The 19,178-nt window shown below is 44.8% G+C and overlaps 1 protein-coding gene across 1 annotated transcript in view; it reads left to right on the top strand.

The window, feature by feature from the left end:
* Positions 1-3,994: 3,994 nt before the first annotated feature.
* Positions 3,995-19,178, top strand: part of LOC141144414 (ferroportin-like) — a 96,357-nt gene continuing 81,173 nt past the window's right edge. The window contains exon 1 of the mRNA XM_073630083.1: positions 3,995-4,091. Coding sequence (XP_073486184.1) covers positions 3,995-4,091 — 97 coding nt within the window. The remainder of the gene's footprint in view (positions 4,092-19,178) is intronic.

Genomic DNA, 19,178 nt, shown 5'->3' with positions numbered 1-19,178 from the left:
GCTTACCATCCACGGGCTCTCACCGTACTGCCGTCTCCTACTCTTTCGTTTCTCCTCTAGGCCTCCCAAGTTCCCTCTCCTAGCATACAGGCAGCATGGCTTGGGGGAGGGTCAGAGCACTAATGAAGCTTACAGCCCCGCCTGCTCCTTCTTTTCTAGGGATTCGGTAGTAATATACAGCAAAGTCTGCTGCCCTTCTCCTGTTCTGACTGTATACAGTGTGTGTACACGGTCCTTCTGTGGTGCAAACAGAGCCCTAATTTGCAGGCAGTGCGGGCTCGAAGGGAAGCTGCTTTGGGCCCCCAAACCATGACCAGGCCCAGGGCAGCTGTCCCGTTTGCCCCCCATTAAAGATGGTCCTGGGGGGCACTCAGCAGGGGAAAAGAACCAGGACCTCAGATGTAGGACCCAAAAAAGAAGAGGATTGGGGCTGCTCTGTTCAAGCTATCGTTTTAAAAGTATAACATGTTTTGTTTAGGAAAAAAAGGGAGTGCCAAAAATAAAGATGCATAGAAAAAATGGTACCTATGTCCTATCAAAATAGAGAAAGAAGCCTAGCTCTGAGGAAGGGGGTGTGCCCCCGAAACGCATTAGCTGTTCCCCTGTGTTCTGTGCATGTCCATGCACTGTGTTTATGGCCTTTTGTCAGTTGCATTTTGTGAGTACCCATTTTTATACAAAATTGTCTTATTATTACATAATCTCTGGTAATGCACTAGGTGTGCGCGCCTTCCATTTCTGTTTTTCTTAGAGAAAGAAGTCGTTTGAGGCTATTTTGGACTTTCATAGTACCGTACAAAAGCTATACATAACCAAAATATATATAAAAGTTTTTTATTAAACACATTTTTAAAACGTACAAAACATCAAAAATTATAGACCAGAGAACCATATCTTCAGCTCCAGTTACAGGTGGGATTGTGTCTTGTTGCTGTGATCAGTCTTGCCATGGTGTATGACCCGTGACATGAAACTGTCTCTCACAACCTCACCTTAGTAGCAGAGTTTAGCTGTTCCTTACCCAGTTTTAATTCTCCTACACAGCTGTTTCTATTTCAATTAATGACTGTGTTTCAACCTACATGTAGCACCCTGGTGTTTAGACAGGGTTGCTAACAAATTTAGTTTGCCAGGTAGTCATTTTCCTGGCTGATAGAAGATCCACTGATTCCTCCCTAAATTCTGGAATTGCTGCACCTTTGATCTTTGGTCACTAGGTGGCACTGTACTGGTGACATTGGATTGACAGGGGCTTAGCCAGGTCAGATCATGAATGGATGGGGTCTCTCAGCCAATTGGCGGGGGTTTCTTTTAGTCCCTTGGCCTGCTGGGAGAACCTATTTATTTGAGTGGAGTCAGGTGATCGGGGCTCTGTTCCACCTGGACGGCTGTTATGTCGCCCCTAGTTGCTAGGCCGGAAGCCTGAGGCCTATCCTGGGGATACCTGGCTCCTAGGCTGCCTGAGGCCTATCCAGGAGCAGGAGAAGCAGCATAGGGTTGGGACTGCAGGATTGGAGTCCAACCGAGTTGAGAAGGTTCAGCCGGAAGGGGAACCAGTTGTGCTCAGGGGTAGAAAGGAAGCTGTCGCCACTAAGGGACCATCCATCTTACTACCGGAGACTATTGTGAGTAAGCTGAACCAAGTACCAGAGCAGTTTTCTCACCAACCAGCGATGGTGAGGAAGTGGGGACCCAGCAGGATAGTGGGGGTGATGCTTGAGGAGTATACAGCGGGATAGCTGTAGAAGAACTGTAGAAGAGGGGGATCAAGTGACGACTGGGATCAGGAAGTCTAGCTAGAGACTGGGAGCTTAGTGAGTGAAGATCTACAGTGTGATACTGTGAGATAAGAGAACTATTCTGTGTTAGCAAGAGTTATGTACAACAACCCTAAGGCTGGATTCACACCTATGCAGTTTTAGTGCTTTTTGCATTTTGCAGATTTGCCTTACAGTCCATTTAACATGGTTTCCTATGGAACACGTTCTGTAGTGCAAATCTGCAAAATGCAAAAAGCAGTAAAACTGCATAGGTGTGAATCCAGCCTTAGCGACTGTGGCAAGATTAGTTGCCATAGGAGACAATGGTTCTACCTATACAGAAGTGTTATCTGGCTGGAGGCCTTCCACTGTATAACTGTCTACCTATAGAAGTCTAAGAATCTGCCAACTATCATTGCATCTACTCAAGGGTTTCCTGGCCCTATCTCGCTCTCCCACAGTTAAGAGACAATAAATCTCTTGTTCACATTCAAAAGTGACTGGCGCCCATTATTTCTTCTTGCATCACACACACACACCATGCCTGGTAACCCACTCTACAAGGAAGAATGTCAGCTTTCCCTAACCCTTGAGGTCACCATTAGGCCTCTGGGGCCCCCGGGACATACATATGAAATTGATGGTCATTAGCACCTGCTTGGTATAATTTGTTAATCATACACCTTACTCTAATCCTACAAAATCCCTGACTTTGTGCAAGTGTAGGAATAGAGGCTGGTTTAAAGCCAAAAGGTAGTCACACCAAATATAGATTTGATTTATATTTTTATTCTGATCACTCACTTTGCATTTTGTAAATTGATAAAAAAAAAATTTTAATATATATTTTTGAAAACATTCGTATTTTACAGCATTTCCTCACACCTGCCTACAACTTTTGCACAGAACTGTATACATTTTTTTAATGTTACTTTTAATTTAAAACTAACTGGTCAGCTCCAGAATCAAACATTTAGTTGCAAAATGAGAAGCCAACCCAAAATATCAAACACTTGTAACTTTGAATATTTGTGATCAATTGAATTTTACATTAGTCTCTGGAAAAATTGTTGAATAAAAAAAAATACATTCAAAGCACTGATTATAGGTCTCAAACTGCTGGTAATTCTCTGTGAGTGACGTAGTAGCAGCAAATGCAGTAGAGTACGAGAGCCCCCCTATAATTCAGTGATTGCGTGCTTCAAGCCAGCTCTCTAACCCCCATTGTGTTGCATAAATGAAATCCCAGGCAGCCTAATGCATAGCCTGTCTCCAGCCACACTGCATTCCCATAGTTCAGAATGACCCCAGATACAGCACATTGTACTAGCCTGTCACGTGTGACAGAAAGTGCTGGCTCTCCTTTTCACAACAAACATGAAACATTTGCACCTCCAGCATTTTTACACAATGGGGTACATATTAGCAAGTGTCCATGTAAGTTTCATAAAGTGATCTCATCTCTTTTTTTTTTCTTTTTCTTCACCTTCTTTTTTTTTTTTTTTTTTTTTTTGGGAAAATTTCATCTTTCCATGCCTGGGAGGGCTTCTCTCCAATTATCAAACTGTTTTCGGTGACAGTTTGAAAAATCACATTAGGACACATGAGAGTACTGAATCTGCCTGCTTATGGTAAGTACCACCGGAAGAGCGTTCTTTCTTTTTAAGTGCTGTGTATGGTAGAGACTCTGATAGTTTGTTACTGGTAAATTAAATGTTATGTTGACCTATTTTATTTTCTTTAAACCAAGTACTGGGAATTTGTTTGGGATCTTGTCCAGTTAATCTTACAACAAAATTTAGTTAACTAGTATGTAATTACATAAATTAGTATATAGTTTTGGCATTTAGGGGTTTGTACACATCCATTTCCCGTATGTGTATTACTAAATATAAGTGTACAGAGTTAAAATATTACATTCCTTTTATTTAGAGATGGTGTTTGTAGAGTTTTTGTTATAAATCTCCATTAGCAATAAATTAGTGTGTTCTGTTTGCCTGTAATGTGAAAGAGCGAAGACACAAGGTCAAAAATAATGTTAATAAGTTAATGTATTTTTTTCAATTTTTTTTTTGTATGTGTATCCCCATAAATGGCTGATATTGTTATCCTAAATCCACAATGCACATATAATTTCCTAAGCCTAAATACATTTTCTCAGCTGTGTCTGTTCCGTGTTCTTTAAACTGCATGGGAATTGAATTGGGTGTTTTGCTTTTATATAGTGATCTGCAATGCTGGAAGAATTAGAAGAAATAGAGGGTCCGGGAGATGAAAGGACACAAGCGCAGCTCCCTACCACCCAAGCTAAAGACAAGAAGAAAGTACTTGGTAAATATTAATGTTTATTCTTGTAAAAAAAATCTATATATATATTTAATGTAAATATATGTAAAAATGTTTCAGCATTTCCATAATGTAAATAGTTTTTTGGCCTGGAACAGTGGAGTGGGTAATAAGCATTACTCATAAACATTGTTTATGACATTTTATAGGTTATCAACAAGTCGATCGTTAGTTTGACTTCTGTTGAACGGGCTTGTTTGGAAATGTTTCAGCTGGCTTCAGCTGCTGATGAGTGTATTTTGACAGCAGAGAGTTCTGCTGTCAGAATACAATGCCCCATAGGGGAGGATTCCTCTATCTGCCTTGCTTGTGTGGTTGGAGGAATTAATTTGTTTTTAACCACTTCAATACAGGGCATTTTCACCCCCTTCCTGCCCAGGCCAATTTTCAGTTTTCAGCGCTGTCACACTTTGAATGACAACACTGTACCCATATGAAACTTTTCCCCCACAAATAGAGCTATAAATAAAAGAAGAGCGACAAGTTTGAAAAAGAAACACAATATTTTTTACTTTTTACTATAATAAATATCCCAAATTAAAAAAAAAAAAACATTTTTTTCCTCAGTTTAGGCCGATATGTATTCTTCTACATATTTTTGGTAAAAAAATCGCAATAAGCGTATATTGATTGGTTTGCCCAAAAGTTATAGCGCCTACAAAATAGGGGATAGATTTATGGCATTTTTATTATTTTTTTTTCTACTAGTAGATCTGCGAGTTTTATCATGACTGTGACATTGTGGTGGACATATCGGACACTTTTGACACTATTTTGGGACCACTGATAGCTATACAGCGATCAGTGCTATAAATATGCACTGATTATTGTATAAACGTGTCTGGCAGGGATGGGGTTAACACTAGGGGGCAATGAAGGGGTTAAATGTTTTACCTAGGGAGTGATTCTAACTGTAGGAGGAGGGGACTGACTAGGGGAGGAGACCGATTGGTGTTCATACTTAGTATGAACACACGATCTGTCTCCTCTCCCCTGGCAGGACGTGGATCTGTGTGTTTACACACACAGATCCACAGTCCTGCTCTGTTACGAGCGATCGCGAGTGCCCGGCAGACATCGCGTCCACCAGGCACGCGAATCGGCTTCTCGGTGAGCAGCGGGGGCGCGTGTGGGCGCCCCCTATGCCACCAGGAAGCGGAGGATGTCCTATGACGCCCACCCAGGATGGGAGATCCCATCTGCGGACGTCATATGACAATGGGCGGGTAGGGCAACATTGACCAGTTCAATAAAACCGGCCGATATTTGACCTGTTTGTATGGCAGCCGGCCATTTGATCGGCTTATGTTGGACAAGCATGCTGGAAAACCAGCAGCCGACCGTCAGAGCGCTGACCAGAGTGTTCTGGCAGGGAGGCCATCCTCTGTCAGACAACAGCTTAGTGGGGGAGATCACTGTACTAACGTTGGATCAGTAGTACAACGACTCCAACCGGAGCTGACCGTTTTTTGTTTGGTTCAGCCCGCTGGGTTGAACGGAAAAACATAATACTGTGTACCAGGCTTAAGTTTTAAGATATTTTAAGCAATGCATACATTTTAAATCTGTCTCTTGGTCTTACGATAATTGAATGCAATAAAACTGTATTTCTGATGTTGCCACATTTTTTCAGGGCCCACAGCAAAAGGTCCTATGGTAGATCAAAAGCAAACCTTTGCTTTGGCCATGCGGGATAAAGCAGCAGGTTGGCTTTAATCCCCTCCAGCAGTACGTGCTCATCTTTCCTTACCTATCCTCCCCTGCCTCATACAGCTGTTGGAATGGAAGAAAGTAACCTCTTTGTAAAGCTGGCTATAGATGGTTTGAATCTCAGCCGGTTCATTAGGAACCAGCCGAGATTTCAATCCTCTATGGGCAAGCTGAATGTACCCAAGCTGATCGATCGTACAATCAGCCTGTCGAATTTTACATGCGATTATGACTTGCGGCTGTTAAAGCCACTAGCAATAATCATTGTGTTCTCCCAGCGGGGACAGCTTCTCCTGCCCCCCACCCCGCCGAGAGAACACAATGGCTCCACTGGAGGGATTCCCCCATCAACATTGACTGTGTTGATGGGGAAATTGAGCGGAAAAAAAATGCTCCGTCTATGGCTGGCCTAAGATTCATTCCAGTTGAGGTTTACACAGGGCGGAGAACTACACCCCATGTAACATTGCTGGGTCAATCAACAAATACCAGTACTGTTGTGAGTCTCATGCTCCTCTATACCCAGTATCTGGTATTTTTCTTTGTTCATGGCAGCTATACCCATTAGTTAAACAGAGATGGACTGACGACCCATGTGTGGCCAATCCAACACAACAGAAGTTGAGCTAACAACCGACCTATGTTGAATGGGGTTGTTGGAAAGTTGTTCCGGATCAGCCGATAAGTGTATTCTTACAGCGGAGAGTCTCCTCTGTCCCAATACAATGAGGCTAATTTATTAAAAGTAAATATACTGTGCATTGCAAGTGCACTTGCTCCAGAGCTTAGAAAAGTGTCATTTTCTGTATTGCAATAAGCTGTTTTAATAAAACCAATTGTGAAAAAAAAAAGAAAATTAGGCAAAGCTTCACTTTGCAAAGAATACTCAATCACATACAAGGAATATATAAAATAACAATTTTGCTTGTACATAATAGACATCAACAGAGCTTCTCCTTATTTTAGAGCTTCCCCTCAGATCTAGAGCAACTGCTGTTGCAGTGAACAGTATATTTGCCTTTAGTAAATCAGCTTCCCCGCCTCAGCGGGTGGATTCCTCTGTTCACCTTGATTTTGTGGATGGAGGAACCTGATTGTTTTTTTTTTTTTTTTTTCAGCGTATGGCTGAAAGAAAAAAAAAATCCATTCATGGCCAGCCTAATACAGGTTTGCTTCATGGGAAAGCTTGAACCAGAAGTCCCCAATGTTTTAAAATGGCACTGGAATTATCGTCTCCTGCGGGTCCCCAAAGGGGTTCAGGCTGGAACCGCCTGCTGTCAGTGACAGCCAGCATTAAAGCGGAGGTCCGCCCACCTCTGCAAAAATTAAAAGCCAGCAGCTACACATACTTCAACTGCTGACTTTTAATAATAGGACACTTACCTGTCCTGGAATCCAGCGATGTCAGCACCGCAGCAGATGTTTCCATCAGCTGTCGGATGCTGTCGGATGCTGCTGCCGCCATTGTGGGTAAGGAAACCCGGCAGTGTAGCATTATGGCTTCATGCTGGGAACCCTACTGCGCATGCGTGAGACACCGCTGCACTCTCCTACTGGCCCGGCGGCGGGGGAAGGAAGAGGGAGGAGGAGGGAGCCAAGCTGTGACACAATTCGCCGTGGCCCGGACTCCCAGTGGGCATAGGATAGAAAGACAAAGACAGGTATCCACTCCCCCTCCCTGTCAATGTGTATTGACAGATCTCCGTTCTGTCAGGGGTGAGGAAACTGATCTGTTGTTCCTACTGCTTAGGAACAGCGATCGGTCTCCTCCCCAGGCAGTTCCATCCCCCCACAGTTAGAAATACTCCCTAGGACACACATTTAACCCCTTGATCGCCCCCTCTAGTGTTAACCCCTTCCCTGCCAGTGACATTTATACAGTAATCAGTGGCTATTTTTGGCACTGATCGCTGTATAAATGTCAATAGTTCCAAAAAAATGTCAAATGTGTCTGATCTGTCCGACGCAATGTCGTAATCCTGATAAAAAACGCTGATCACCGTCATTACTAGTAAAAAAAAAAAATAATAATAAAAATGCTATAAATCTATCCCCTATTTTGTAGACGCTATAACTTTTGCACAAACCAATCAATATACACTTATTGCGATTTTTTTTTTTTTTTTACCAAAAATATGTAGAAGAATACATATCAACCTAAACTAAGGAAGAAATTTTTATTTTATTTTATTTTTTTACTTTTTATTTTTTAGATATTTATTATAGCAAAAAGTAAAAAATTTTTATTTTTTTTCAAAATTGTCACACTTTTTGTATAGCACAAAAAATAAAAACCTCAGAGGTGATCAAATACCACCAAAATAAAGCTTTATTTGTAGGGAAAAAAAGGACATCTATTTTGATTGTGTACAATGTCGCACGACTGCGCAATTGTCAGTTAAAGCGATGCAGTGCAAAAAATGGCCTGGTCATTAAGGGGGCAAATCTTCCAGGGCTGAAGTGGTTAAAACCCATTTTTTGTTCAAAAAATTAAGTGCAATAGGTTAAGGTGAACTTCAAAATTTAAATGTTATAAGGTGTATAACTGAGACGTCACCATGATCTGGGACTCAAGAGAATTTAGGGAGAAAAAGGCCCCAGAAGTGGTAATATAGGAAATATAGAATCTTTTCCTAGTTATCTGAATAGATTGCAGGGGTAAAAGGCCCCCTTGGAGCAATGATAATTATGTAAGATGAGAGGATTGAGACACTGGATATGTTGTGCAACGAGACTTTTACCTTAGAGAGTAGTTCAGAATAAGGTTTAGAACTTTCTATCAGTTTTTTCTTTTTCTTTTTTTTTGCTGTCTGTCTTCTGTGACAATCGCCTATCCCAGTGACTATACAGAACAGCAGAGCTGTCACTACAATGTGAGCACAGGCAACAATGACCCCATCTCCTTGAAAAAAGATTTAGCACAGATTTGATTTGTTGTTGGAGATCTATCAAAGCTAGTTATTTCTGGGTTCATGTCCTGAATATCCTGGTGTGTACACCACACTATACTGCAGCAACGAAAGTACTTTTGCTTCAATTTGCCACTTTAAAGAGAAGCATTCCATTTGTAAGAGGGGCTTTGTGGTTGGCTGGGTTTGGCACCAAGTCTCCACCCCCACTCCTGTCCTTCTAGTACAGTATCCCTCATGCCTGAAGCCTCCACATGACATTTCTGGCCATTGCCCTTCATATCCCCAAGCGAAGGAATCTCTACACATAAAAATGGTTTTGCTGCAGTTTACTGGTGGAATTCAGCAAATCACATAATATTCATATCACCAGAACATACATTCCGGAGTCACTTGACATTACAAGTCAATCACATTTAATGGATGGTCCACAGGAGACACATGTGAAAGTATATGCAGCACCCCAGCAGCCATTTCCCTTACAGTCGCTTCTTTACCCAGGGTCATTTGTACTCACAGGACTGTGCTCTCTGTAGTCACCTTCTTGCTAGGTACACCTCTGCCAGATCCCTCCAGAGAAGCAGCCTCACACAGGGAACACTTGGCCTGGCCTAAAAGGCATTTTGCAATCCGCCCTAGCCCACTAGGGATGAGCTTCGTGTTCGAGTCGAACCCATGTTCGACTCGAACATCGGCTGTTCGATCGTTCGCCGAATTGCGAACGTTATGGGCCGTTCGCGCTAAATTCGTGTGGCGCGTCACGGCCCATAATTCACTGCGGCATCGCAGTGCATTGCTGGCTGATGATTGGCCAAGCATGCACTATGACCCGCATGCTTGGCCAATCACAGCGCTGTCAGTAGAGAGAGCTGTAATTGGCCAAAGCCAGGGTGGCTTTGGCCAATTACGGCTCAGGGCATTTAGTACACACCCCACACTATATAAGGCCGCCTGCACGGCGGCCCTGTGTAGTGTGTGTTCCGGTGTGCTGAGAGATAGAGAGAGAGAGAGACAGTGTCATTTGATTTGAGTTAGATAGATTAGGCAGAACAGTCAGTCAGTTAGCTGCACTTACAGTGTATTGTGTATATATATGCATCCCAGGTGTTGCATATATATATATATATACACTGTATTCAGTTTAGCTAGATCCGTTCCTGTTATCTTCTATCTAGACTATTTACATTTAATGCAGTGCGTCCTGCTCACAGTGTTCAGCTAGATCCGTTCCTGTTATCTTCTAGACTATTTACATTTAGTGCAGTGCGTCCTGCTCACAGTGTTCAGCTAGATCCGTTCCTGCTATTTACATTTAGTGCAGTGCGTCCTGCTCACAGTGTTCAGCTAGATCCGTTCCTGTTAAATTCCTACTGACCGGCAGGCTTGTCTGGTTACAGTATATAAAGCTACCTGAAGAAAATTACAGGTGTTCTATTTGATCCTATTAGTACCACGGTCAGGCAGCTAGACTATTTACATTTAGTACAGTGTGTCCTGCTCACAGTGTTCAGCTAGATCCGTTCCTGTTATCTTCCTACTGACAGGCAGGCTTGTCTGGTTACAGTATATAAAGCTACCTGAAGAAAATTACAGGTGTTCTATTTGATCCTATTAGTACCACGGTCAGGCAGCTAGACTATTTACATTTAGTACAGTGCGTCCTGCTCACAGTGTACAGCTAGATCCGTTCCTGTTATCTTCCTACTGACAGGCAGGCTTGTCTGGTTACAGTATATAAAGCTACCTGAAGAAAATTACAGGTGTTCTATTTGATCCTATTAGTACCACGGTCAGGCAGCTAGACTATTTACATTTAGTACAGTGCGTCCTGCTCACAGTGTTCAGCTAGATCCGTTCCTGTTATCTTCCTACTGACAGGCAGGCTTGTCTGGTTACAGTATATAAAGCTACTTGAAGAAAATTACAGGTGTTCTATCCCAGCTTAGTGCAGCTACAGGCCATTAGTATGTCTGGAAGGCCAAGAAGGAGAGGCAGACAGTCACAAGCCAATAAGAGAGGGCAAGCAGGCTCTGTGTCTAGTGCTGGTCGTGGAGACGGTGCATCCTCATCAGCACGTGGCCATGGGACACGCTTGGCCTTTTTTTCGGCAGCTGGCCATGTTGAGCCGCAACATGCGGAAGACTTGGTCGAGTGGATGACCAAGCCGTCCTCATCCTCCTCATCCTCTCTCACCCATGCCCAGGGTGCTTTGTCTGGCAAAGCAGCGGCCTCTTCCCTCAGCTCAATGTCATCAGTGACTCCTTCCCTAGCTCCACCATGTCCTCATGAGGATTCCCTCGAACTGTTTGACCACAGTGTTGGGTACATGCTCCAGGAGGATGCCCAGCGTTTGGAAGGCTCTGATGACGATACTGAGCTCGATGAAGGCAGTAACATGAGCGCGGACAGAGGGGGTGCCCAAGAAGGACAGCAATCTGGCAGTCATGCTCCCCCTGCTGCAGCATACTGCCAGGTTTGCTCCAGTGATGAGGAGGGAGGGGATGATGAGGTCACTGACTCAACGTGGGTGCCTGATAGGAGAGAGGAGGAGGAGGAGGAGGAGGAGGAGGAGGAGGAGGCGGCAGCACATCACCAACGAGGCAGGATGCCCTCCAGGGGCCAGCCTAAGGGCAGCACATTGACTGCATCACACCCCAAAGCTCCACATGTGCAGGGCGCTGCAGTCTCTGCGCGTTATTCAAAAAGTTCTTTGGTGTGGGCCTTTTTTGAGACGAGTGCATCAGATCGCACCGCTGCTATTTGCAACATATGTCTCAAGCGTATCTCGCGTGGCCAAAATATCTCCCGCTTGGGTACCACATGCTTGACCAGACATATGTTGACCTGCCATGCAGTTCGTTGGCAAGCGTATCTAAAAGACCCACACCAAAGAACAAAGAGGATCTCTCCTTGCTCCTCATCAGCTGAGATTTCCAACCCCACTAGACCTTCAGTCCTCTCTGAGACCTGCAGTGAGAGGAATGAAGGTGTAGAATTAGGTGTGTCACAGCCAAGTACTTGTGGGCAATCTGCTTTTGGTACACCGACGTCAGATTGTACCAGGCAAATTTCCCTGCCCCAGCTGCTGCACCGCCGAAAGAAGTTTGCTCCCAGCCATCCACATGCCCAGCGGTTGAATGCTAGCTTGGCAAAATTGCTAGCACTTCAACTGCTGCCTTTTCAGTTGGTAGACTCTGCCCCCTTCCGTGAGTTTGTGGAATGTGCGGTTCCTCAGTGGCAGGTACCCAAACGCCACTTTTTCTCACGGAAGGCGATTCCGGCTCTCTACCGGCATGTGGAAGGCAATGTCCATGCCTCGCTGGACAGGGCGGTCAGCGGTAAGGTGCATATTACCGCTGACTCATGGTCCAGCAGGCATGGACAGGGACGTTACCTAAGTTTCACGGCGCATTGGGTGACTCTGCTGGCAGCTGGGAAGGATGCAGGACAAGGTGCAGTAGTGTTGGAGGTTGTTCCGCCACCACGCCTCCAAAATGCTGATTGTGACACACCTCTCTCCTCCACCCCCTCCTCTTCTTCTTCCTCCATGGCCTCTTCCTCGGAACCAGCGGTGCTCCGTAGGCGTTCAAGGGGCTACGCAAGTACGCAGGCCAAAAGATGCCATGCGGTGCTTGAGCTGGTGTGCTTGGGGGACAGGAGCCACACTGGGGCAGAGGTTCTGTCAGCTCTGCAGGGGCAGGTTCAGAGGTGGTTGACGCCACGCCAACTTAAGGCAGGAATGGTGGTTTGCGACAATGGCACCAACCTCCTCTCTGCCCTCCGACAGGGACAAATGACCCATGTGCCCTGTTTGGCTCACGTCCTTAACTTGGTGGTGCAGCGGTTCTTGGGCAGGTACCCGGGCTTACAGGATGTCCTGAGGCAGGCCAGGAAAGTCTGTGTGCATTTCCGCCGGTCATATAATGCCAGTGCTCGGCTGACGGACCTCCAAAAGGAGTTTAACCTGCCCAAGAACCGCCTAATCTGTGACATGCCCACCAGGTGGAACTCAACGTTGGCCATGCTGCAGCGGCTGCACACGCAGCAGAGGGCCATCAATGAGTACCTGTGCGACTATGGCACCAGGACAGGGTCAGGGGAGCTTGGTTTTTTTTCCCCACGCCAGTGGGCCATGATCAGGGATGCATGCACTGTCCTGTCACCATTCGAGGAGGCCACGAGGATGGTGAGCAGTGACAGTGCATGCATCAGTGACACTGTCCCCCTTGTCCACCTGTTGGAGCACACGCTGCGTGGAATAATGGACAGGGCACTTGAGGCAGAACAGAGGCAGGAAGAGGAGGACTTCCTTAGCTCTCAAGGCCCCCTTTATCCAGACAGTGTTCCTGCGTGCCCGCCGATCACACAGGAAGAGGACGAGGAGGAAGAGGAGGAGGAGGAAGATTGTGTCAGTATGGAGGTGGAGCCTGGCACTCAGCATCAGCAGCAGTCTTTAAGGGATCAGTCCCAAGAAACACATGGACTTGTACGTGGCTGGGAGGAGGTGGCTGCGGACCATGTCGTTCTTAGTGACCCAGAGGACTCCGGACCGAATGCCTCAGCAAACCTACGCTGCATGGCCTCCCTGATCCTGCAAAGCCTGCGTAAGGATCCTCGTATTCGTGGTATCAAGGAGAAGGACCAATACTGGCTGGCAACCCTCCTTGATCCACGTTACAAGGGTAAGGTTGCGGACCTTATCTTGCCATCGCAGAGGGAGCAGAGGATGAAACATCTTCGGGAGGCCTTGCAGAAAGGTCTGTGCAACGCGTTCCCAGAGACTGGGAGGTTACAAACTCCTGTTTCTGGACAACGTGTTGCTGAGGCTTCGGTCAGTCAAAGAAGGAGCGGTGGAGAAGGTGGCCGTCTGACCGATGCGTTCAGACAATTTTTTGGTCCGCAGCCCCAAGGTATGATCGGTTCCAGCAACCATCGCCAGCGTCTGTTTTACATGGTGCAGGAATACCTAGGGGCAAGATCAGACTTGGACACCTTTCCCACCGAAAATCCTCTGGGTTACTGGGTCTTGAGGATGGATCACTGGCCAGAGCTTGCACAGTATGCAATTGAGCTACTGGCCTGTCCTGCATCCAGCGTTCTTTCGGAACGCACATTCAGTGCTGCTGGAGGCGTGGTAACCGATCACAGGGTGCGTCTGTCCACCGACTCGGTCGATCGGCTGACCTTCATAAAAATGAATGAGTCTTGGATCACCACCAGCTACCAAGCACCTGATGCTGATGTAACCGAATAATTTTTTTTGAAATCTCAGATCCCTTCAAAGACTGCCTATGCTGATGCTGAGTGACTATCCCTGAGTAATTATCCTCTTCCTCCTCAATCATCACGCTGATAGCTTGTAAGAACATTTTTGGTTCTGGGCGCCACCACCAGTGCCTAAGGCACAATTTTTCAGCCCCTGTTTAACAGGGGCGTGTAATTACAATTTTTGATGTAATACTTTGCAGCAGGGCTCGTTCCTGCATTCCAACTAGAGTGTCTGTGAGGGGTTGCAGTGTTGTGGCACCAGCACCAGTGCCTAGGGCCCAATTTTTCTGCCCCTGTCTAACAGGGGCGTGTAATTACAATTTTTGATGCAATACTTTGCAGCAGGGCTCGTTCCTGCGTTCCAACTAGAGTGTCTGTGAGGGGTTGCAGTGTTGTGGCACCAGCACCAGTGCCTAAGGCCCAATTTTTCTGCCCCTGTCTAACAGGGGCGTGTAATTACAATTTTTGATGCAATACTTTGCAGCAGGGCTCGTTCCTGCGTTCCAACTAGAGTGTCTGTGAGGGGTTGCAGTGTTGTGGCACCAGCACCAGTGCCTAAGGCCCAATTTTTCTGCCCCTGTCTAACAGGGGCGTGTAATTACAATTTTTGAAGCAATAATTTGCAGCAGGGCTCGTTCCTGCGTTCCAACTAGAGTGTCTGTGAGGGGTTGCAGTGTTGTGGCACCAGCACCAGTGCCTAAGGCCTAATTTTTCAGCTCCTGTTCAACAGGGGCATGTAATTACAATTCTTGATCTAATATTTCACAGCAGGGCCCTGTGAGGGCTTACAGTGTTGTGGCCACAGCAACACCTAAGGCCCAAATTTCTGCTGAGTATATAGGGCAGGACCCTACTTTCAAACATCTAACTTACAAACGACTCCTACTTGCAAACGGAAGGAGACAACAGGAAGTGAGATGAAATCTACCCCTAGGAAGGGAAATTCTCTCCTGTAAGAGTTAATATGGGAAAACAAGTTCTCCTTTCCACTGATGCTTTCCAATCCTTGTTCCACAAAAAACCCCAAATTTTCAAAAAACATTTTTCATTGGGACAAAAAAGTGAGGTGAAATCTTCTGAAGAGGAGGAAAGACAGCAAAACAAATGTCACAGGGGTGATAACCCTTCCCTATGTTTTCCAAAAAGCTTAGAAAAGATTTTTTGGCTGGAGCTAAACACGTTAAAAATGTTCAAAATTACAAACAGATTCTACTTAACAACAAACCTACAGTCCCTGTCTTGTTTGCACCGCCTGTATACTGCTGTTCAGAGTATATAGGGCCTGGTGGCCCCACACCTTTCCTTATTTTAATTTGGGTGCGGGGTTCCCCTTAATATCCATACAAGACCCAAAGGGACTGGTAATGGACTGGGGGGTACCCATGCCGTTTGTCTCACTGATTTTCATCCATATTGCCATGACCCGACATGACATTAAACCCGCAAGCAGTTTTAAATGAGATTTTTTCCTTTAAAAATGACATTTGGTGCAGGGACTGTTCTAAACATGGGAAACACGCGTCACTTTACAGGCATACTATAGACACCCCCCAGGTACGATATTTAAAGGAATATTTCACTTTTTTTTTTTTACTTTAAGCATCATTAAAATGACTGCTCCCGAAAAAACGGCCGTTTTTAAAAGTTTTTTTTGCATTGATACATGTCCCCTGGGGTAGGACCCGGGTCCCCAAACCCTTTTTAGGACAATACCATGCAAATTAGCCTTTAAAATGAGCACTTTTGATTTCGAACGTTCGAGTCCCATAGACGTCAATGGGGTTCTAACGTTCGTGCGAACTTTCGGTCCGTTCGCGGGTTCTGGTGCGAACCGAACCGGGGGGTGTTCGGCTCATCCCTATAGCCCACATGTCCATAAAGGACAGAGAGACCACAGCCAGCTCTTCCTGAGTGCAGGTCTACTCTTCCCTGCCTCCTGCCCTGTCCAGGACCTACATGTGCTGGTTACATCCACATAGGTGTGGGGTGTTTAGCTCCCATGCCACAGGTGCTGCCAGGGCTTCTCCTAACCTGCCTGCTCTGGGTATAGCAGAAGAACTCAGAGAAGTGGGTCTTCCGGGTCTTTCAGAAGTTCTCAAATCTTCTGATCCGATGAATGCTAAACAATTGGTGAGCATATTCTTTGTTCCTAGAAGCCCAGTATTAAAAGGCATCAGGTTCCTCTATAAGTTAGTACAAATAAACGGCAGTGTAATCCAAGTGTTGATCCAAAAGTTTATGATGATGTTTTGAAGGAAGCCAAAATAATCTGTAGATGGTGACCCAAGAAGCTTCTATAATATCAAGGTAGGCCCAGAGGGGAGCGTCCATCATGTGTTGCGTGAAGACTTGACTTTCTAACCAACCTATTCGTGCTTCTAAATAATATTTGAGTACATCTGGTGCCACCAATCCTTCATGTCTGTAAATCTGTATTTACAATATGTGATCCTTATGTCAGTAAAAAAAATACACCAATCGCAATTTTTCCTACATGTATAAGTAAAAAAATATGGCTGGTGAACCTAGGCCTCCTGGATTCTCAGATAAATGTTACAATTTTGCATTGTTCTATTTGCAAGATATGTCTTGGGAGAACGATTGGAAGGACCCGTAGATATTAAAATAATTTGGAAATAAAAAATCCTCTTGATTGCATAAATCTTATAGATCCATGATATGGAGGCTTCCCCATTGTCTAAATATTGTAATATATTTATGCAGAGAGGGGTTGAATAGCCCCGTAAAGTGTATCATAAGTCAAAAATGTGAAATTTGAATGCAAAGTTAGTTTGTAAATGAAGTAGGGTATGAAAGTCTAACCAGATATGTAGGGCTTTGGCCTCATACAGTGGGCAAAATAATTATTTGATCCCCAGCAGATTTTGTAAGTTTGCCCACTTACAAAGAAATGAAGGGTCTATAATTTTTATCACAGGTGTATTTTAAATCATAGGGACAGAATATCAACCAAAAATCCAGAAAAAAAACACAATACAAATGTTATAAATTGAGTTGCAGTTCAGTGAGTAAAATAAGTATTTAATCCCCAAGAAAAACATGGCTTAGTACTTGGTGGTGAAACCCTTGTTGGTAAGCACAGAGGTAGGATGTTTCTTGTAGTTTGTGACCAGGTTTGCACACATCTCAGGAGGAATTTTGGTCTACTCTTTTTTACAGATCTTCTCTAATTCCTTCTCTAATTCCTTGACTGTCGCTTGGCAGCTTGAAGTTTTCGCTTCCTCCAAAAACTTTCTAAAAGTTTAATGTCTGGAGACTGGCTAGGCCACTCCATGACTTTAATGTGCTTCTTCTTGAGCCACTCCTTTGTTGCCATGAAGGTGTGTTTAGGGTCATTGTCATGCTGAAAGACCCATTTTCAGTATTCTGGCTGAGGTAAAAGGGTTCTCATCCAAGATTTTACAATATATGGCTCCATCCATTGACCCCTCAATGCGGCAAAGTCAGTCTGTACCTTCAGCAGAGAAACAGCCCCCAAGCATAATGTTAACACCTCCGTGCTTGACTGTAGTGATGGTGTTCTTAGGGTCATAGCCAGCATTTGTCTTCCTCCAAACAGGACGAGTCCCCCTCCTCAAGAAGGCACATGTACAGTCATGCCAATGAACATCAAAATGATTCAGAGAAGGATTGGTAGAAAGTGCTGTGGTCAGATGAGACCAACATTTAGCTCTTTGGCATTAACTCAACTCATCGTGTCTTTACATTTTATTTTATCTAAATGTATATTTTTTTTAATTTAAAAAAAAATTCAATTAACTTTAACTCTATCACAAGGGGTGAACCCCCTGATCCCTCCTCTGCCCTTAAAGGCGGCTAATCAAACATGGATCGGCTACTTCCCTGACTGTACTGGCCAGGGAAACCCAGCACTGAAACCAAAAATGACTAAATCCATGTTGCTTCTGGCTTCATTTGTCACAGAGGAGATAGAGCAAAGGATGTTCCTCCGTTTCCTCTGTGGGCAGCTGACCCAAGGGTTTACAGCAGTAATGTCGGCAGGCGCCAGTGGGAGGAGAGCCCTGTATCAAGCCCTGTAAAAGTGAATGGGCGGCTTACATGAAAGCTGATTGCCATCCCTGAAAAACAATGGCAGAATCATGGCTGATCCTGGTATACCCACTTCCAATTGAGGAAATCTATCTACAGTGCCTTGCAAAAGTATTCCCCCTTGGCATTTTACGTGTTTTGGTGCCTCACAACCTGGAATTAACAGGGATTGTTTGAGGATTAGCATCATTTAATTTACACAACATGCCCACAACTTTGAAGATGTTTTTTTTTTATTGCGAAGCAAACAACAAATAGGACAAAATAACAGAAAAAGTCAATGTGCATAACTATTCACCCCCCTAAAGTCAATACTTTGTAGAGACACCTTTTGGCTATCACAGCTCCAAGTCCCTTTGGATAAGTCTCTATGAGCTTGCCACATCTTACCACTGGGATTTTTGCCCATTCCTCCAAGTTGGATGGTTTGCGATTGTGAACAGCAGTCTTTAAGTCTAACCACAGATTTTCTATTGGATTGAGGCCTGGGCTTTGACTAGGCCATTCCAACAGATTTACATGTTTCCCCTTAAACCACTCAAGTGTTGCTTTAGCAGTGTGTTTGAGGTCATTGTCCTGCTGGAAGGTGAACCTCCGTCCTAGCCTCAAATCACACACAGAGTGGTACAGGTTTTGCTCAAGAATATCTCTGTATTTAGCACCATCCACCTTTCCCTCAACTCTGACCAGTTTCCCAGTCCCGACTGCAGGAAAACATGTCCACACCATAATACTGCCACCACCATGTTTCACTGTGGGGATGGTGTTCTTTGGGTGATGTGATGTATTGGGTTTGCGCCAGACATACCGTTTTCTTTGCTGGCCAAAAAGTTACATTTTAGTCTCATCAGACCAGAGCACCTTCCTCCATACGTTTTTTGGAGTCTACCACATGCCTTTTTGCAAACTCAAAATGTGCCATTTAGTTTTTTGCTGAAAATAATGGCTTTCTTCTGGCCACTCTGCCATAAAGCCCAACTCTATGGAGCGTACAGTTTATTATTGTCCTGTGTATAGATACTCCAGTCTCTGCTGTGGAACTCTGCAGCTCTTCCAAGGTTACCTTAGGTCTCTGTGCTGCCTCTCTGATAAATTCTCTCCTTGCCCAGTCCAT

This window comes from Aquarana catesbeiana, linkage group LG05 (genome assembly GCF_042186555.1).
Source record: "Aquarana catesbeiana isolate 2022-GZ linkage group LG05, ASM4218655v1, whole genome shotgun sequence".
NCBI classification, from domain to species: Eukaryota; Metazoa; Chordata; class Amphibia; order Anura; family Ranidae; genus Aquarana; species Aquarana catesbeiana.
Note: the sequence above shows the minus strand (reverse complement) of the source record. Positions and strands in the feature narration are given on the sequence as shown.